The sequence below is a fragment of the Octopus bimaculoides genome, chromosome 3, assembly GCF_046866305.1.
Source record: "Octopus bimaculoides isolate indiv1 chromosome 3, ASM4686630v1, whole genome shotgun sequence".
In the NCBI taxonomy this organism is placed as follows: domain Eukaryota; kingdom Metazoa; phylum Mollusca; class Cephalopoda; order Octopoda; family Octopodidae; genus Octopus; species Octopus bimaculoides.
In genome coordinates this window covers 65,894,922-65,916,768 of record NC_142930.1, presented here as the reverse complement: position 1 = coordinate 65,916,768, position 21,847 = coordinate 65,894,922, and the positions used below count along the sequence as shown (strand labels likewise).

Genomic DNA, 21,847 nt, shown 5'->3' with positions numbered 1-21,847 from the left:
CTTGCACGCCACAACTGATGCTTCTAATGTTCAGCTTTTCTCTCAAGATACTTACACTCTGACGGGTATTCACATTGACATTACACATCCAACGGAGCATACTGGCTTCATTCCTTGCGAGCTTACGTATGTCCTCAGCAGTTACAGCCCATGTTTCACTGCCATGTAGCATGGTTGTTCGTACGCATGCGTCATACAGTCTGCCTTTTACTCTGAGTGAGAGTCCCTTTGTCGCCAGCAGGGGTAAGAGCTCTCTAAACTTTGCCCAGGCTATTCTTATTCTAGCAGCTACACTTTCAGCGCACCCACCCCCACTACTAACTTGGTCGCCCAGATAGCGGAAGCTATCGACTACCTCTAGTTTTTCACCCTGGAATGAGATAGAAGTTGTTTCCTGTTTGTTTGCAGTCTTTATTGCACCTGAACATCTGCCACAAACAAAAACTAACTTGCTAGTTAACCTGCCTTTGATGTTGCTGCACCTCTTATGTGTCCATAGCTTGCACCGGGTACATCTTATAGAGTTACTACCTACTCCTTTTCTACATACTGAGCAGGGCCATCTACCTGAAGGGGTTTGTGTTTTATCTACCTTCCTACTTATTAGGATTTTGGTTTTAGCTAGGTTGACTCTAAGGCCCTTCAATTCTAGACCTTGCTTCCACACCTGAAACTTCTCCTCTAGTTCTGATAGTGACTCCGCAATTAGGGCAAGGTCATCAGCATAGAGGAGCTCCCAGGGGCAACCTGTCTTGAACTCCTCTGTGATTGCCTGGAGGACTATGGTAAATAATAGGGGGCTGAGGACGGAACCTTGGTGGACCCCTACCTCTACCCGGAATTCATTGCTGTACTCATTTCCAACCCTCACCTTACTGGCCGCATCTCTGTACATGGCTCGCACAGCTCTCACTAGCCATTCTTCTATCCCAAGTTTCCTCATTGACCACCAGATAAGGGATCGGGGGACCCTGTCAAAGGCTTTATATATATATATATATATATGCATACATACATATATATATATGCATACATACATATATATATATGCATACATACATATATATATATATGCATACATACATATATATATATATGCATACATACATATATATATATATGCATACATACATATATATGCATACATACATATATATATATGCATACATACATATATATATGCATACATACATATATATATGCATACATACATATATATGCATACATACATACATATATATATGCATACATACATATATACACACATTCTCATCTTTATATATATAGATAGATAGACACAAATTATGGGGGCTTAGTTTACAAGTGATCTAAACGATTAGAGTGCTATAACAGATTACTAGGGCTCCAAGGTTATAGCTGAGACAGTAGTTATGGAGCCATTGCAGATTTCCGATTTTATATATATATATATATATATATATAAGGTATATATAAAATAGGTTGTATTCTGCATACTGGCCTATCCTTTGGTTTTATGTCCCACATTTGTACTACAATGCATATAAGAGTAGAATGTGGGACTTACTACTGAACTTGAACTTTGGATACAAGTCATACTTCACAGTACATGTAAGGGTTTAAGGCCAGTGGATCTCAACTGGGGTCTATATGGCTCATGTGGGTCCATATAATAGTTTTCTATCAAAAGCAATAAATTGCTTATACTTTTACAATACACAAAGTATTTTAACAATTTATTCATACAATTTTTTAATATTAAAATATAAAAATATAATAGAATCTTTTAAACATCAAATGGCTATGAGGGTGCACCTGAGTAAAATAGGAACTAAATAGGTCCATAGGGAGAAAATGGTTGAAAACCACTGGTTTAGCCTTTAATGACAGGTGGAAGGTAAAAAGAAAGATATACTCAGACCAAACACCTAGCTCTTGAATGCTTGCAACAGAGCAGACTTCACTAAAGGAAATGCTAAGACCAGGAGGATCAAGTGATGAGTAAACTATTTAACATGTGGTCTGACATGAGGGATGAAGGTGAGGGATATATCAAGTGCAATGGTTCTCAAACAGACAAGTATCAGGCCTAGGGCCTACTAAAATATCAGTAAAATATTTTGGTAACCAATGTAACCAATCAATCTTTTTTTTCTGTTTTTTAATCAGATGACAAAGCAGATTTTGCAATTTATGATTTTTCTTTCTTTCTTTACTATAGTGCTTGAGGAGTAAAAAAAAAAAATTGGAAATCACCTTAACTTTATTAAACAACAATTTTTCTACCATTTTAATCATCAGAGGCCTCCCTACTTATGAGGAATACTGATCAACAGGATTTAAGAAAACGAAACCTACTATAAATGAGAATTAACTTTACTCTAATGTCAACTTGCTACCAGATATCAGAAACTGGGGGTTCAATAAGTGATGAAATATGACCTTACAGTACATACAATTGGTTTAAATACATGAATGAAAATGTGTTCACCTTCCACTTGAATCTTCCTTATTAGAACTGGTCTCATTACAGTTTCGTCATTCTCATTTGATGGCAAACTAAAAGCTTTCCAAAAGAGGACATTCATGCCAGATTCCAAATGTAACTAAAAGACAAAAACAATAAAAAAAAACTTTTACCATTTCAGCTGGAGTTATATTTAAAAAAATAATGTTTGTACATCTGTGTTATTTCTTTACTACCCACAAGGGGCTACACACAGAGGGGACAAACAAGGACAGACAAACGGATTAAGTCGATTATATTGACCCCAATGCGTAACTGGTACTTATTTAATCGACCCCGAAAGGATGAAAGGCAAAGTTGACCTTGGCAGAATTTGAACTCAGACGAAATACCGCTAAGCATTTCGCCCGGTGTGCTAACGTTTCTGCCAGCTCGCCGCCTTTGTACATCTGTGTGTGTGTGCGCACACACGCATGTGTGTATGTATAAATGCATGTGCATACATACACGCATACACACACACACACACACATACATACATACATACATATGTATATATGTATGTATCATCATCATTTTATATCCACTTTCAATGTTGGCATGAGCTGGATGGTTTGACAAGAATCATCAGAAGACCATGTCATGCCCCAATATCTCTGTTTTATGATTTCTGCAGGTGGATTCTCTTCCTAATGCCAACCATTTTACAGAATATACTCAGTACTTTTTCATGGCATCAGCACCAGTGAAATGGCCTTGCAATCTGCAGGACTAAAGAACCTAAGAGGCTCCCTACAACAGAGGGAAGAATCTGATGATTCTAAGCAAGATGACAAGAGAGATGAGAGTCTGATGAGAAGAATGAATTTATAGTTACGAGAGTGTGGTTGTGGAGAGAATAACAGTGTAGATGCTGTAGAATAAGAGAGAATGTAAGAAATAAGATAAAGGGATTAATATCAAGTTATAGTGAGAGAGGTTAGGTTACCTTCTCGAGTCATGCTGACTCATAAGAGCTGGTTTCCTGGTTTCCAGGACATAAATTCCCCACCTGGACAGGACGCCAGTCCATCACAGAATTACTCATGTTTGCCAGCTGAGTGGACTGGAGCAATGTGAAATGAAGTGTTTTACTCAAGAACACAACATATCACCCGGTCCAGAAATCAAAACCACAATAGATAAGATCTAGCAACAGGAAAGGCATCCAGCTTAAAACCATACCTCAGTAATATGTATTCTTGAGGCTTTATTCTACAACCAGATGTTCTTTCTGTTGCCAACCTTTACTGTACAAATGTGAGAGTACATATGTGAGAGTACATATGTGAGAGTAGACACACATACACACACATATATATATATATATAAATTAAAAACGTAAAAATAAAAACAGAACACAAAGGATTCCGCGGTACACGTGTTTCAAGCTTTATAGTCGTTGCATCATTATATTGGTATATAATTGATAGACAGGATGGTATAAAGATATCTTCAGCCGCAAATATATAATACTTGGGAAAGAATATATTTGCAGCTGAAGATAGCTTTATACCATCCTGTCTATCAATTATATACCAATAATGATGCAACGACTATAAAGCTTGAAACACGTGTACCGCGGAATCCTTTGTGTTCTGTTTTTATTTTTACGTTTTTAATTTATTCTTTCACCCCGGCCACGATCTGGCATACACAGGTGCTTACAATTATCAAGTATTACCTCTAACATTTACTTTACCTATATATATATATATATATATATATATATGTATGTATGTATGATGACGATCTTTTCTGTTTTTGGAATGTAGATAACCAAAACAATGTCACATTCTAAACCGGAGAAAGGTCTTGCTAGTTTTACAGTTCTGCTTACAGACTGTATTTGTAATGTGCAAATCAGTTGGTCGATTTCTTTTTTCTGAAAATCCAAGCTTATCCAGACTGATGTATGTATGTATGTATCTTAAGCCTTCAGCTACTAATGTTATTGTAGTTTAAATACCTTGCTGGTTCACTCTTTCATATCCCTGATAAAACCAAACTGGAACTTACTGTTACAATACTCCACTGGCCCTTCTCTGTCGCAGGAGGATATTGATTTGGTTGATCCCTGACAAGATTTTGACATTGACTGTTTTGAATCTAGAGAAAATGAATTAATTCATATTTTATCATAAATATACACTGAAATGTCAAGAAATGTGCAACTTTATATGCTTTATGTTCACAAGGACAACATCTTTCCACATTTACTCCACCTATCTTTCAGCAACAGTGCTTCAACAAGGTCAACATACACTCTCTTTTACTCTTTTACTGGCTTCAGTCATTTGACTGCGGCCATGCTGGAGCACTGCCTTTAGTCGAGCAAATCGACCCCAGGACTTATTCTTTGTAAGCCTAGTACTTATTCTATCGGTCTCTTTTTGCCGAACCGCTAAGTTACGGGGACGTAAACACACCAGCATCGGTTGTCAAGCGATGTTGGGGGGACAAACACAGATACACAAACGCACATACATATATACAAATACACATATATACGACGGGCTTCTTTCAGTTTCCGTCTACCAAATCCACTCACAAGGCTTTGGTCGGCCCGAGGCTATAGAAAAAGACACTTGCCCAAGCTGCCACGCAGTGGGACTGAACCCGGAACCATGTGGTTGGTGAGCAAGCTACTTACCACTTTTAATGTCAAACACACAAATCTTTTAATGTTAAGATCATAATTTTTATATAATCTCTATATATAAAACTGAACTCAAGAACTACCCAATGGATTTCATTCAAATTTTACAAATGCCTCACTTAGGGTCTATGCAGTGTCATGGGCCAGAAAAATTTTCAACTTCTTGCCTAATGCGAGCCCAGAGCAATCACCCATCTCTTACACTGTTTCCGCATTACACGTCAAAAATGAAACAATAATATCTCTATTAATACTTTCACTATTATATGGTTCCAATTTCAATTACTGTCATTATGTATCTATATATAAATCAGTTTCATTTCTATTACTTTCAATATGTATTTATAGACATAAGAGGTGAGGACCGAAATCCTTATACTTCGTTTACTGCATATATATATATATATATATATATATATATATGCATATTTATGTATGTATCATCATCATCATCACCATCATTTAACGTCCGCTTTCCATGCTAGCATGGGTTGGACTATTTGACTGGGGACTGGCAAACCCGATGGCTACACCAGACTCCAATCTGATCTGGCAGAGTTTCTACAGCTGGATGCCCTTCCTAATGCCAACCACTCCAAGAGTGTAGTGGGAGCTTTTTACGTGTCACCAGCACGAGGGCCAGTCCAGCAGTACTGGCAATGGCCATGCTCAAATGGTGCTTTTTACGTGCCACCGGAACGGAAGCGAGACCACTGCTCTGGCAGTGATCCTGCTCGTATGTATGTATATATGTGCATATATATATATATATATATATATATATATATATATATATATGTATGTATATATGTGTATATATATGTGTGTGTGTGTGTGTGTGTGTGTGTGTGTGTGTGTCTGTCTGTCTGTCTGTTTGTACCCCCATATATGTATATATATATGTATATATATATGTGTGTATATAAATATGTGTATATATATATATATATATGTGTGTGTGTGTGTGTCTGTCTGTCTGTACCCCTCACTATTGCTCAACAACCCATGTTGCTGTGTTTACATTCCCATAACTTAACAGTTCGGCAAAAAACACTGATAGAATAAGTACCAGGCTTACAAAGAATATATCCTGTGGTCGATTTTTTTGACCAAAGGCAGTGCTCCAGCATGGCTGCAGTCACATGACTGAAACAAGTAAAACAATAAAAAAAACTATGCCATTTTAATTCCGAGCAAGGCCAGGTATCTCTGCTAGTTATATATAAAGCATACAATGACTATTGAAAATCAAATTAATGGAAACAATTATAATCATAAATATTCACTCGAAAATTAAATAGTCAAGAAAATAATAGCCTTCAATTTATTATTATGGTAAACAGATACAATTTGAAGTGAATTACATCCTAATTTGGAAGAACATAACAGCCATACAAATTATTAATACATACCAAATTATATAATTATGCTATTAACTCTTTAGCATTTAAACAAGCCAAATCTGGCCCAAATATTCTACCTGTTTTATATGCAAACTGACCAGATCCAGCCTCTCATACCTACCCTACAATGTCATTCTAAGAATAAACAATCATCTCATTGAAATCTTGAAACTGAAATAATGCATGATTAATTCAAAACAATGGAAATAGAGAAGCATTGCATTTGACCGTGTAATCTGAATGCTAAAGAGTTAAACTTTTATGGTGTTGGACAAAATACATTGTGGTATATATTCCAGTGCTTTGTGATCTAAGTTTAAAAACCTTTCATTTTTCTGGGGTCAATAAATATGGTACTTGTCTAGGGCAGTGAACTGTTGTTGTTGGCACTCCGTCATTTACGACGTCGAGGGTTCCAGTTGATCCAATCAACGGAACAGCCTGCTCGTGAAATTAACGTGCAAGTGGCTGAGCACTCCACAGACACGTGTACCCTTAACGTAGTTCTCAGGGATATTCAGCGTGACACAGTGTGAAAAGGTTGCCCCTTTGAAATACAGGTACAACAGAAACAGAAAGTAAGACAAACTTGTGGTGGAAGAGTACAGCAGGGTTCGCCACCATCCCCTGCCGGAGCCTCGTGGAGTTTTAGGTGTTTTCGCTCAATAAACACTCACAACACCCAGTCTGGGAATCGAAACCGCGAACCTATGACCGCGAGTCCGCTGCCCTAACCACTGGGCCATTGCACCTCTGAGGCAGTGAACTAATGAAAACATTAAAGCATCAGACAGGATGTCTTACAGTATTTGCATTCAGATTTCAAATCCTGCCAAGGCCTGCCCCACATGGCCCCACTCTATTGCAAGCATTTGGACCAGGTCTCTGGATTAAAGAATACCTTCCTCCCAACCCACCCCAGCCCCATCTCCAAATCAGTGTCAGGGGCCCAGTAATGGTCCATATAACCTCCCTTTACTGCTATTTAAAAAATTAATGGAAGTTTTATGGCTAAGTGCAGAGAAAGGAAGTGCTTTATGAACTTGCCAGGCCCTCTGAAACTAATGAAACTGCTACTGTTGATTTTTAGTTTGAACATCCAAAAGTCAATATATCAAGGAAACAAACTTAGGCAGAGAAGAAATTTCAAATAAGAGGATAGAAACAACTCCACCTTTGAACATAGGTGAGGATGATAAAAGAATAACAATACCAATGAGAAAAGTTGTAAACAGTGCCAACAAGAATTCAGACACACCACATCATAAATAAGAGACATTCACTTCAACAGTATAACTCACGGAGTACATATTCTGTACAACTCCTACCACAGATGAAGAAAACAAATTTTTCATTATCCAATGAAATATCACAACAGACATAGCACAGTCTACACAGCAAACATATAAAACACTGAAATAACACCAGGAACAATAAAACAATTTTCACAGGTCAAAGCAGATATAACATACAAAAGTCATGCTATATTTCTAAGATACAATGCTTTCTATACACTTCAGAAACATAGGGAGTCGTTTGGTAATGCAGTAATGTGAAACTCTTAAAAAACAACTTTTCTACATGAAGTACAAGGCCACAAATTTGGTGAGGAAGGTGCAGTCAATTTATTGCATCCCAGTACTCGACTGGTACTTTATTTACTCCAGTAAAAAATGCGCTAATAGAATGAGAGGAATAAGAGACAGACAGTTGAACAATGGGAGGGGTGACAACAAGTAGACAAATGGACAAAGAGTAAACACAAAAATAATTAACAAAGTTGTACACAGTGAACTGTACACCAAAAGAAAGGAAAAAGAAAAAAGAAGTCCAATGTTTCAGATAAACTCTTTATCAAAGGGTTATATGTGGGCTCCCAGGAGGGCAAAAGGCAATATCAACTTCAGTAAGTATCCTAAAATGGCTACATTGACAAATATAAGTATATTTCCACACTTACACACCACACTTATATTTGTGTTAGTTTTGAATGGAAAAAAAATAGACCTCTAACCAAACTAGTGTTCAAATAATGAATATTTTGAATAGCCTGTTATTTTCTTATAAGAATTATAAAACATTAACAATATAAAGTATGAGTCACAGACTTTTTTTCATTTTACTATCAAGCCAACAAGAAAATTTTATACGGTTGCATATTTGACCTGGTAATTAGAAATGACAGCCAAATCTCTAATTCATACCTTACAATTTTAAAAAGGAAGGACACATTGGATAATGTGTCCCTGGATACATTGTCTTAAAATGAAACAGGATGCCCAAAGTTGGAGTATCTTTGATTGTGTGTCTATTCAATCATGATTTATCTGGGGATAAATTACTACAACCAACCTATCTCTACTTTATGTTTTAATTCAAATTCTTTTTAGATCAATAGGTCTAAAAAGAGAGTATCTTAGACCCATAGGTTTAAGTGCTGTCTTTGGGACATCTTGAATAAATAAAATAAGCGATAATATTTATCTCTCCTGTAGTACCCCATGAGAAATTCTGAGTTCTGAATTTGCTGCTAGCTAATGAAACACTTTCCAGTTGTAGTCTACTGCTGTTGTTACCACTCTATGGTACATACTTACAGCTAAGCAGGTTAAACCAACAAAATTTAAGTGTTTTCACCAGGAACAATTTGCTACAAGCATACAATTTATGCAGCCTTTAAATGATAAGTTAGCCGTTTTATACATCTAGCTCAATTTACTTCATAAACTAATATAGTAAATAAACTACAATATAAACCAATCGTTTATCTTTTACTTATTTCCGTTATTGGACTGTAGCCATGCTGGGGCACCGCTTTGAAGGTTTTAGTCAAACAAATTGATCACTACTTATTTTTAGAATCTAGTACATATTCTATGAGTCTCATGTGCCAAAAAGCTAAATTATGAGGACATAAACAAACCAACACCTGTTGTCAAGCAGTGAGGTGAAGACAAACACACACACATATATATATATAATATATATATATATATATATATATATATATATATATATATATATATATAGGACAGGCTTCCACAAAGTTTCCATCAATGAAATGTATTCACAAGGCATTGGTCAGTCTGGGGCTATAGTAGAAAACACTATCCCTAGGTGCCACACAGTGAGCTTATATCTTACTGCAAGCATTACAACTGTATTTGCCTTGGTAACTTACCAAAATTAGAAAGAGGCACATCACAAATTGTTTCTAGAAAAATCAAATCCAATGGTCTAAGGTCCTATTTAAGAATCTCTTGTTCACTTGCTGCACTTCGGAAATCTTATAGCTGAGGTATGGATTCAAATTTTCTTTTTAACAAAGGAGTAATTGTTAGTCCTGTTAAGGACCTTCAATAACTACACTTATCAGTAAATTTCACAATAACAACCATATTGCTTTCAGGAAAAAAATATTAAATTCAGTAGAATTATAAACCTACCAGAAACTGAAGCAAAGAAGCTGATTCAGAAAACTGATATTCAAATGTTACAGATCCAGGTTTCACCAAATTGACTGTGTAAACTAGGGATGTAGCACAGTCTTTGGGATAAGCAGCAATGAAGTTTCCTTTAGGGATCCATCCAGAACTATAAACAAAATATAAAAAAAAAATTGATAAATAAATAAATATAACAATATTTCAAACATTTATAATGGACATTAGAAAAACCAAGTAACAAATTCAAAACACCAAGAAGCTATTTTTGATAGTGCAGTAGCCACTAAGACACATTCACAACACAGGACAAAGTACTGAAGGATGACTTTACAATGCTGAATCTTTCACACAAAGTGACAAAGGACCAAGATACCTGGCACCTTGTTGTACTCCCCAGCTGAAGTGTTAAAGTTGCATCCCCCAGTGAAGAGGATTGGCCTGCAAGAGTCCTGTGCTGGTGTGTCATGTGAAAAGCACAGTGTCACATAATGGTGGACATGTCAGTGCCACGTTAAAAGCACCTAGTACACACCGTAAAGTGGTTAGCGTTAGGAGGGGCAGCCAGCCGTAGAAACCAAACCAAATCAGACTGGAACCTGGTGCAGCTCTCCAGCTTGCTAACTCTTGTCAAACCATCCAACTCATGCCAGCATGGAAAACAGACATTAAATGATGATGATAATGATTTTACTGAAAGGCTACCACATTTCTGTTACCTAGGAGAAAGAAATTGTCAGAAATGATTATCATCATTATCAACAATGTTTAAACATCCACTTTTCTTTGCCTGCATGAACTGGATGAAGTTTATTGAGGCAAATTTTCTACAGACAGATGCCTTTCCCGTCACCTACCCTCAGTTTTCTTTCCAAGTTAGATAAATATTTCTCTATAGCCAGATATGTTCATACAGAATGTTAGAAATGAATGACATTACTAGTATTACTGTCACACTCATTTAAAACTATGATGCGATGTTAAGATAAGGAGGTATAAACACACACTCACACATATATATGTACACAACAAGCCTCTCTCACCTTCAGTCTATCAAATCCACTCACAAGGCTTTAATCAGCTCAGGGCTATAGTAGAGTCCCACACACTGGGACTCAACCCAAGACCATGTAGTTGGGAAGCAAACTTTTTATCACACAGCTATGTCTGTGCCATATCCAAAATAGTATGCTACTTATTTTTGGTATCCTACAAGACAACCAGATGTTAGTTAATCAACATTAGGGTAAAAAAAAGCTAAACTACTTGTTTTGTTTTTATTTTTATTTATTTTTTTTTTTACTTAATAGTTGAGTCAGAGGAGAAAGGCAATGCCTATTGGCTTTTTCAAGGCCTTGGTGACTAGTGGGAGGAAGTTACTATCAAACAGGAAATCTTGCCCAAATGCTCTTAACAGAGTGTAACTCAACTCAAAGTGCTTAACAGCCAGATGGTGGTGGTAAACTGGACAACAGATTAAGTCTATTTTAACCCATTAGTAATTTAAACTGACCATATCCTGCCCAAATACTCAACCTGTTTTATGTTCCAACTGGCTAGATCACACTTCTCACACCTACCCTATAATGTCATCCTAATAATATACAATAACATCATTGAAATTTCAAAGCTATAAGTAATGCATGATTAATTCAAACAATGTGAATAAATGTTACATCTGATACAGTCATCTGAATGGTAAAGGGTCAAACAGATGCCATGAAACATGTGGGCTGAATCTTTTACAAGTTTACAAGTTCCAAGTTGTCCACTAAGACACTCTACAAGCACATATAAAAGTCTCTATTGCATATTCCTTAATATAACAGAATCAGCATTGTTGATAAGTTCTGTGAATCAAGAGCTATATAAAAAAAAAAAAAAAGCAACTGGTATTTTACAATACTTTGCAGAAACTACCAAAACAATTTTATATTTTAAAGTATTTAATCTCCCACGTTCTTCATTGGAGACGAACCACTTCAGCACTTCACTGCAAGTTTCTACAACACCACAGAATACTTGGCAGACTCTATGTTGGATTCTTCTACATCTGCCATCACAAATCATACGATGACTTCTCTCTTCAGCCATCAGTGGATGAAGCATAATTCAAAGACTGTCCTTCCAAGAAGAATCGTCCCATGACTAAGCTACCTTTTTTACGTTCTAGATGGGTTTTTTTTATGACTTAACTGCCAAACGAACAGTTTTCTTTTACTACTCGAGGCTGCCATTTTGTGAGGTCCAAACAATCAGTTTCTTATGGCTCGTCTTTCGTGTGGTCCACCATAACTCAGGGCATTTACCAACGAAAGTGTTCTGCTTGCAAATCGGTATGCATATCTGAGGCCTCTTAAGCAAAACCTTAAAAACCACAGGAACATTTTCGTACAATATTTCAAATGAAGCTGATTATAATATTACAGCGATTGGGGTATATTCACTTATCACCTGTTGGACAAAATGCAAAGGCTAATGATAGAACTACCCACAAATTTTGAATTAGAAAGAGCTACAAATTCAGATTCACTAATCAGCTAAATTCATTATGAAGGTAAATAGAACTAAAAAAAAATTGATCCCTCTCTGAACTGCACATACAAATTAAACTGAATGCTAACAGACAAGGCATTTTACTATTAACATTTTCATTTAGTTTGTTGCTTTATTTTGGCTGAGGTCATGCCAAAACAAAGCAAAATCTGTTGAAAATTTTCAGTATATAAATTTGCAAAATAGTGGAATTATAAAATAGCAAAAATATTCAGTTAAATCATGAAATGTAAGCTTTAGAATTTTCATTCATCTAAGATTTAATTTCGAACAGTTGCATGGTTTAGAGATGATGTATACATGAACAGATAAGTGACAATTTGTAACTCACTGATAACCTTTAACCAGAGAAATTCAAAATACAGAGTACACATTTTACCAGGGATTCTGTCTCATGGCACAATATTTCAATAGTAACACATCATTTTCAAATTCTATTAAAATACAGTCATAATCTGTGAACCAATATATCAATATTATGACAATATGGCATATCTGACTACTTATACACACAGCTTATATGTTAATATGCATTTCATACATTTTCATGTATTTCTAGGTAAGCAATATAATAATATATCCTTGAGTTTTAAAGATATGTATCTAACTTGGCATAATATCAAGGACTGGAGTCATCTAGAGTTAAGCACCAGCATTATGGATTGTTGTAGCTTGTAGAGAAACATTTTAATTTTTCTCTATCAGCAGTAAATTAATTTGCTGTAGTCTAAGTATAATTCAGAAAATATGGATTATTAAGGATTTATGTTCCAAATAAAATTTATTAAATCCAGGACAATATTTTGAGGTGAGTGTTAGAAAGCTAGACCATCAATATTTCATTAAACTACAATGCAGAGCACCAGTCAAACATGTCTACAAACATTCTTTGCATAGCATTGACCTGAACTTTTTTTCCCAGTCTATGAATCCATCATATATTTGAATAGAATCAAGGCAGTGGAGACAACCAAGACAGTAGAGTAATTCATCTTTCTTGATTCCAACTTTTAAATACCACCAGAACTTCTGCTTTTCATAAAAGATTCATTCACTTGCTTTATCTTTCTCTTCCAAAACAGACTTTGAAGTAAATCAATATAAAGGTAGAAATAAGTTGATAAGTGTGGTTAAGAGACATTTTATTAACTCCAGCAAGAAATCTATCTTCAGAATAACTTGTTGCATCCATTTCTTTTGTTGATTTCGAACAATATATTTAACATAGAATACAATGAGGTAAGAAGAAGGAGAGAACAGTGTATTAATGATGGCCACATCACTGTATTTATAATATACACACAAAAACTGCCAATCTTTAAACATAGTAATATATTGATCTAGCAATAAGACTAGACAGTATGTCTGACAGCAGTTTGATGACACCAAGAACTGCATAGAATTTATAGCTGGTAGATTTAGTAGAAATCCAATTAGTGGTTCAATGACGCTAAAAGTAATAGTAGTAATTACACAGCAAAAGTCTGTAGCTATACCAGTGCTATCTTTAGTTTTTATATTCAAAACTAACAATGAAATCAATAAGATGATACAAAGATAATGCATATCTTTACAAGACAGAATCTTTTTTCCTACTTTATAAGATTTCATAAAAAATAAATTATTCTTTATTTGCTTAGAGCTTCATCAACAACATTGGTGAAATCAGAATTATCAATTGTATGGAATATTTTCCAAATGTTGAATGTTAGTGTTAACAGTATTCCCATTATCATTTATTCTAAGCCAGTGAAGGTTCAGAAACAGTACAGTGCCAGACCAAATGAATGCAGTAACTAGTTACAGATTCTTACAGTCTGAGTTCAAATCGTGCCAAGAACAATTTTGCCTTTCTTCATTCTGGAATCAATATAATGAAGTTATTTGATAAGTTTGCCTCCTATTGGCCTTGTGTACTAATGTGAGACATATTATAATATACTTTAGAAAGTTAATATTACTGGAAGAAATATTATAATATATTTTCGGAAGTAAGTATTACTGGTAAAAAAATAGAGCTGAACAAAATGTCTTGCAGTACTAAATATTTTTGTTTCACTCATTTTAAATACTGTCATAGTTAACTCACCCACTATGTTTTTCTGAAGTTGATAAAATAAGTATCAGATATACTTGGGAGTTAAGCCAATTTACTTACCTTTAAAAATTTAATATTTTTTCCATTAACATGGAAAAATTATTAACACAGCTTGGCATTAATACACTTTGTCTTGCTGCCAACATTACCTCAGTACACTTTGCCAAATCATCTGAGATTATCTGATAAATTAGTGTCCTATCCAGGGAAGGATTTATTTCTCATCATCTTAAAACCATGAAATGTGAGCTAAACATGAGCCCCTTCTTTACAACATATTATTAAATTTCTTTTATGGCCCACAGTGGAATCAAAAATTAAAAGTAAACCCTATTGTGGAAATTTGAACACAGAGACAGCAGCTCAGGTGCCATAGAATATTCAATTTGTACCACATCTAAGCTAATCACACTGATTCACTACATTGGCTCAAACCGATCCATTTTTGTGGAGGAGGAAGTAAGTCTAATTTGCATCCAAAACAACTAAATTAAATTAAGAAATGCTATCTGGTATTGACTCATCCCATGATTTGCTATGGTTTAACACCAATATTTCCTGTTTAAACCTTCTATATTTCAAATGTTATGTACATTTCCTGTTTAAACCTTCAATATTTCAAATGTTATGTACAAATGTTATGTACATAAAACATTTGGAATACATAATATTTCAAATGTTATGTACTATTTTCTAAGATAGCTAAATAGTACTGTTGTTTAATGTAATTCAGTTTAACTTTGAACTAATCCATGTCTTCTATTGTTCTGTTAACACTGCCAAATGCATTTTCATTTGGTATGTGTATATATGTATGTGAGATCTATATGAGATATTTAAAGAACAGTGGTTTGTGTGCATATATATAAGTCAGTAAATAGTGGGGTTGTGTTAACCGCACGTGGAGAAATAATAGGAAAATGAAAAAAAAAGGCAGAATGCTAAACTGGGAGCATATTTTAATAAAGATTTTTAACCGGTTTTCATTGCGAAAGCAAATTATCAAGAAGAAGGAGAATGAAAATGTTTTTTACAAAGAAGTACAAAATGAAGAAAATAATATATAAAAAAAAATAATATATAAAAAAAATAAATATACCCATACATTATATTGTCTTTGAGCTTTTGAAGTTCAATAGTAGTTCATGTATATAATGATAGGAAAAATAAGGATGCATGAGAGTTGAGAGTTTTGTTAGGTTTAAAAAATGGGTTAAAAGTTTGTGTTAAGCAGGAAATGTGGTGTCAAAACAGGAAGTGTGTGTAAGGGGAGACAAATGTTTTTAGTTGGAGTTATGAACTCTTTTTCAACAAGCAGTTTGTGTTGAAAAAGAGTTCATAACTCCAACTAAAAACATTTGTCTCCCCTTACACACACTTCTTGTTTTGACACCACATTTCCTGCTTAACACAAACTTTTAACCCTTTTTTTAAACCTAACAAAACTCTCAACTCTCATGCATCCTTATTTTTCCTACCATTATATACATGAACTACTAGTGAACTTCAAAAGCTCAAAGACAATATAATGTATGGGTATATTTATTTTTTTTATATATTATTTTTTTTATATATTATTTTCTTCATTTTGTACTTCTTTGCAAAAAACATTTTCATTCTCATCCTTGATAATTTGCTTTCGCAATGAAAACCGGTTAGAAATCTTTATTAAAATATGCTCCCAGTTTAGCATTCAGCCTTTTTTTTCATTTTCCTATATATATATATACCATCATTATTATTTAACATTTGCCTGCTATGCTGGCATGGGTTGGATGGCTTGACAGGAGCTAGCCAGGTAGAAGATAACACCAGGCCACTGTGTCTGTTTTGGCATGGATTTTACAGCTGGGTGCCCTACCAAGCACAAACCACCCCTTAGAATGTACTGAGTGCTTTTTATGTGGCACCAGCACAGGCAATGTCATTTTAACATCCACTTTTCCATGTTTGCATGGTTGGATGGAGTTTATTGAGGCAGATTTTCTATGCCTGGCTGCCCTTCCTGTCACCAATTCTATTTCCAAGCAAGATAATATTTCCCCATGGCCAGACATGTTTTCCAAGAATATTGGTAATGAATGACATTCATTTATAACAGTCACACGATATCAAGAAACACACACACACACACACACACACACACACACAACAGCCTTGGAAATCAACTTACAAGGTTTTGGTTGGCCTACAGCTATAATAGATGACAATTTCTCAAGGTGCCACACAATACAACTAAACTCCAAACCATGTCATTGAGAAACCTTATCTTTTACTTGTTCCATTCACTGGACTGCAGCCATGCTGGGGCACTGCCTTCAAAGGTTTAGTCAAATAAATCCACTCCAGAATTTATTCTTTAGGTCTTGGGCTCATTTTATCAATCTCTTTTGACAAACCATTAAAATACAGGGATATAAACAAACGAACACTAGTTTTCAAGTGCTGAGGACAACAAACACAAATAGAGACACATACATATATACATATAATACAGCAGGCTTCTATACAGTTTCTATCTACAAATTCACTCTCAAGGCCTTGGTTAGCCTGGGGTGTGGCTAAGGTGATGTGTAGTGGGACTGAACCCAAAACTATGTGAGTGCAAAGTGACTGACACACACAAGCACACACACAAGCACACACACACACACAGAGGTGGGGTAGAAAGAGTGAAAAAGATGGAGTAAGAGAGGAAGAGTAACAGAAGAGAGAGTAAGAGAGAGAGGAGAGGGAGAGAGAGAAAGAGAGAGGTATAAAATCTGCAACAAACTGGAACACACACCTAAATAGTGTCATGCCTAAACTTTAAATGCAAAACAAAAAGGTTCAGTTGATAAAGACCCTGAAGAAAGATGTCTTTTATCTTTTATGCTATGTAGGTCTTAGCTTGGAACAGCCTGTTGAGTAAACTACCATCCATTCTATGATGGCAAGTGAAATTCCTTTAAGTGTGCAACAATGCCAACATTTTAGGTACCATTTTGGAAAGAGATCTAAGAGAAAAGAATTCTTCCACACCTGCCTTCCCTACCCTTCTCTCTTGTATTCAGAATAAGAAGTTCCCCCCTACACACACACACACACACATATATACATATACCATTGCTGCTAAATAGGTAATGATGTTAGTTGACACTCAGTATTCCACGAGGTAGCTGGCACATAGCTCTGATGTCATTAAACATTGGACTTGTGGCAGCATCAACATTATGTGGTGTAGTATGCAGTAAATGCAGGCTGTTAATCTACTATACACAAGTTCTAGATGTAGTGGTAGCAACAATAATTGGTGTCATGGAAGTAACAACAGTAGTAGCAGCTGCAATTGTAAAAATAGAAAAATACTATTTCCTCAAGGCATATACTTAGTGCTAAGCTGAGAGACGGTGATACAGTATGTAACTGGTATTTATTATACCAACAGTAGGTAGAGAGGGGAGGTGAAAGTTTGTAGCTCATGCTTGGGAGTATTACATATAAGTTGGTGAACTCAAAGAGTCATTAAAGCTTTGGAGAGAACACTTTGCAGCATGTATTCTGACTCTCTATGTTCTGAGTTTTAATCCCACAAAGGTCAAATTTATCTTTCTTCCTTTCAAAATAAATAATTAACTGGAATTGATTTTTCTTCTCTCTCTCTCTTGCTCTCTCTGATCGAACTACATTACCCCATGAGAAGGATCAGGAGATCACTTGACATGTCCCTTTCTCCAGAAACAGGGAAGTATTAAGTGAGGGGTTAGCAACCTCTTCTCACAGAAAAACATATACTGCTGAAATTGTCTTAGAATAGCCTGGGGTGCAGTACAGCCTTACTAGGAGATTTGGCTATTTCTAGTGGACTGAGCAACCATATAGTGAATCCCTCATTAACTCACAAGACATTTTGAAGTAAAGATAGGAATGGAATGTATAAGAACTATACATTTATAGAGCCTCCATTGGTCAAGATTAACCATGCATCTGCAAATACATGCACAGGCCTGAGCAAGATTTTTTTGAAGATGACTAGCAGTTATCAACAAATGCAAGTCTTTTTCTTTTCCAAACCACCACTTTTGATTGGTACCTACATACACACATACAGACACACGCACATACAGACATAATACATGCATACATACACACACATATAGACAAGCATATATGCATACGTATACATGCATACATGTCTACATTCACATGTGTACATATGCATACCTTGCATATTTACATACAGAGTGATAGATACATAAATACATGCACACACACACACACACACACACACACACACACACACACACACACACACACACACACACACACTACATACATATCCACAGTGGAAAAAGTGAAGGTGAAATAAACAACCCCATTAAGTTCAAAGCAGGTTCAAATGCTTGCAATGGCAGGAACTGTGCTATAAAAGATGACATAGTATTGTTAAACAATGAAGTGTCAGAAAAGTTTAGCAGTGGTAAAATAATTCCTTTCTCTTGAGTACAGATGGGGACCGTGTAGTCAATATGCAATAGGAGATCAAATCACTCCTTAGTTGCAGGAGACTAAAGTTGGCCTCCCAGCAAAACACTAAAAGTCTCTTTTGCTGTTGCAATCAGGGTTAAGGTGAACTGCAAAGGCCAGCAAAACAAGTAGAAGGTGGCCATGAACAGTCTACTACCACCAATTATCTTAGACTTCTTGCTATTAGACCAAAGTATTTCACTATCAAGATCATGAAGAAATTAGTACACAACAGCTCCTCTAAGCAGAACTAAATCACACACAGGTATCTCTTGGATCAGGCAGGGCAACCTTTTTCAAGAAGTGGTCCATACGACAAAGCTCATTGTCAGGTGGGCCACATTACTAATGAAATTCAAGGTAATTTTTCACCAGGTGTTCCTGCAGGCCATAGCTTGTTTGTCCATGACAACCCTAGATTATAGATTCTGGACTTGTGCCTATATGAAAAATATTTGAGAATGGATGAGGACAGTTGCATAAAGAAGTGCTGATCACTTAAGGAAGGGGGAAGTTGTAGAAGAGGGAGACCCAGGAAGATATGGGATAAAGTCTGAAGGCTGATCTCAAAATGCTGAACTTTGACAAGGGACCGAAATATGTGGTACATTGCAGTACTTGAGAAGATCCAACCACCGCAACAGAATTGAGATCCTAAAAGCAAGGTTAGGTGTCATGTAAAAAGCATTGGTGTGGGTGCTGGTTCCACATAAAAAGCATGGAGTGGTTAGCATTAGGAAGGGCACCTAGCCATAGAAATCAAGCCAAAACAGATGATGAAACCTAGTGCTGCCCCAGGCCTTACCAGTTCCTATCAAGCCATCCAAGCCATGCCAGCATGGAAAACAAACGTTAAATGAATGTGGTGATGATGATGATGATTTCCAAACTTTTCTTTCTCTCTACAATTTTCTTGTTGCTGATACACAGATTAAATAATATAAACATTTTCTGAATATAATCAAGAATTAATATCTAGTTTAAACCACTTAGTATAATTTAATTTTATGTCCCACATACACGCCTGTCCTTTCAAGTGCCAGTGCCACATAAAAAAAGTTCTGTGCTGGTGCTGTGTAAACACACCCACATCAGTGGCACATAAAATGCACCCAGTACACTCTGTTAGATGGTTAGTGTTAGGAAGGGCCTCCAGTCATAGAAATCATGCCACAACAGACAATAGAAGGCTGGCCAGCTCCATGTCAAATCATCCAACCCATGCCAGCATGGAAAGCGGATGTTAAACGACCACAATGATGATAATGGTGATGATGTCTACATATTCATATTTTCTGCACAATTTTTAAACATGTTACACCATCATTTGTCATAAACCATCATTGTTTTGTGTTTACTTAATAAAACAATATTCAAGTTTACATAAATTGCACTGTTCAATATAGTTCTTTAGTGTCTTTTCATAATTATCATCATCATTGTTAAATCATTTTCTACGCTGGCATGGATTGGACGGTTTGATAGGAGCCAGCAATCCAGAGGACACTGCCAAATTCCAGTGTCTGCTTTGACATAGTTTCTACAGGCATATATCTTTCTTAACACCAACCACTTTGCAGAGTATACTGGGTGCTCTTTGTGTGGCATCAGTTCTAGTGAAGTCATTAGGTAACTCGCGAACCTAGGCACCTCAACTGAAGGAGGGGTAGTACTGAGAGAGGTGGCTTTATGTCAGGCGACAACAGGTTAAAGTATGATAGAGGGAAAGAAACAGATGTCTTATAGCTGAGTAAAAAGAGTATAGATGGTTGTGAAGTGGTGCATCCTCAAGTTACAAGAAGGTGAAAATAAGAAAAGTAGCCCTAGGAACTGGAGAGGATGAATGAGTAGTAAGTTTGCATGAGTGTGAAAGTGGCAGATGGATAGAGATGGAGATGGAGGTGAATGCAGTGAATGGTGAACAGGGATGGAGGCAGGTCAATGGTGAACATCAGTTCGATGGGAGGGGGACGTGAGGGCACTAGAAGGTAGCAAATATAAAGTGTGGGTAGTGTATGAGATGTACAGTGCTAGGGACAAGGTCAGAAGTACATAGGATTGGAAATAGTAGGTGATGAACTGAGGCAATAAGGCTACCATTAGCAGAATGAGAATACGTACAGGGGAAAAGTAGAGGTGAAGTGGGGGGATAGAAACATTCAGTGTAAAATAGGGTGGTAAGGGATGATACTGAAAATGTGGGAGACAAAGGAAGTGGTCCATCATGCACTGTTTAACTAACATGTTAATTACATCATCATATTGTCACCAACACCAAGATTCTGAAACCTAAATGGATAACAAATTTAAATAAGACATCAGAACAGTACCTAATAACTATACTAAATAACCTACAAACAAAATTACTACAAGTATGAACTTAAATACAGCAAACAAAATTCTCCAAGTTATTTCTAATGATTAAGTCAACAAATGGCCTCTATAAACATACAGGTTCTGTGATATCAAACATTTAACCTATATAGTCAGAGTTTCCTCCAAATTAAACAACATACGTCCAACGTAATTAAATATGCACAATCACCTACCATTAGCCTAACAATTATCTAAAAGAGTGGTATTTCACCATTCTCTCTCTTTCAACACACATATACACATATCCAATTTATACACACATAGGTATCTACAGATACATATAGTCTTATATACATACATAAAATTCTACTGTAGTGAGTA

At 35.9% G+C, this 21,847-nt stretch overlaps 1 protein-coding gene across 4 annotated transcripts in view; it reads right to left on the bottom strand.

Annotated features, from left to right (window-relative positions):
* LOC106872305 (endosome/lysosome-associated apoptosis and autophagy regulator family member 2) overlaps positions 1 to 21,847 on the bottom strand; it is a 134,333-nt gene that overhangs the window by 58,940 nt on the left and 53,546 nt on the right. For all 4 annotated transcript variants that reach the window (XM_052966396.2, XM_052966394.2, XM_089349118.1 and 1 more), the window contains exons 4-6: positions 9,994 to 10,141; positions 4,505 to 4,594; positions 2,471 to 2,585 (exon numbers count right to left, since the gene is read on the bottom strand). In XM_052966396.2, the coding sequence (XP_052822356.1) occupies positions 2,471 to 2,585; positions 4,505 to 4,594; positions 9,994 to 10,141 (353 nt within the window). The remainder of the gene's footprint in view (positions 1 to 2,470; positions 2,586 to 4,504; positions 4,595 to 9,993; positions 10,142 to 21,847) is intronic.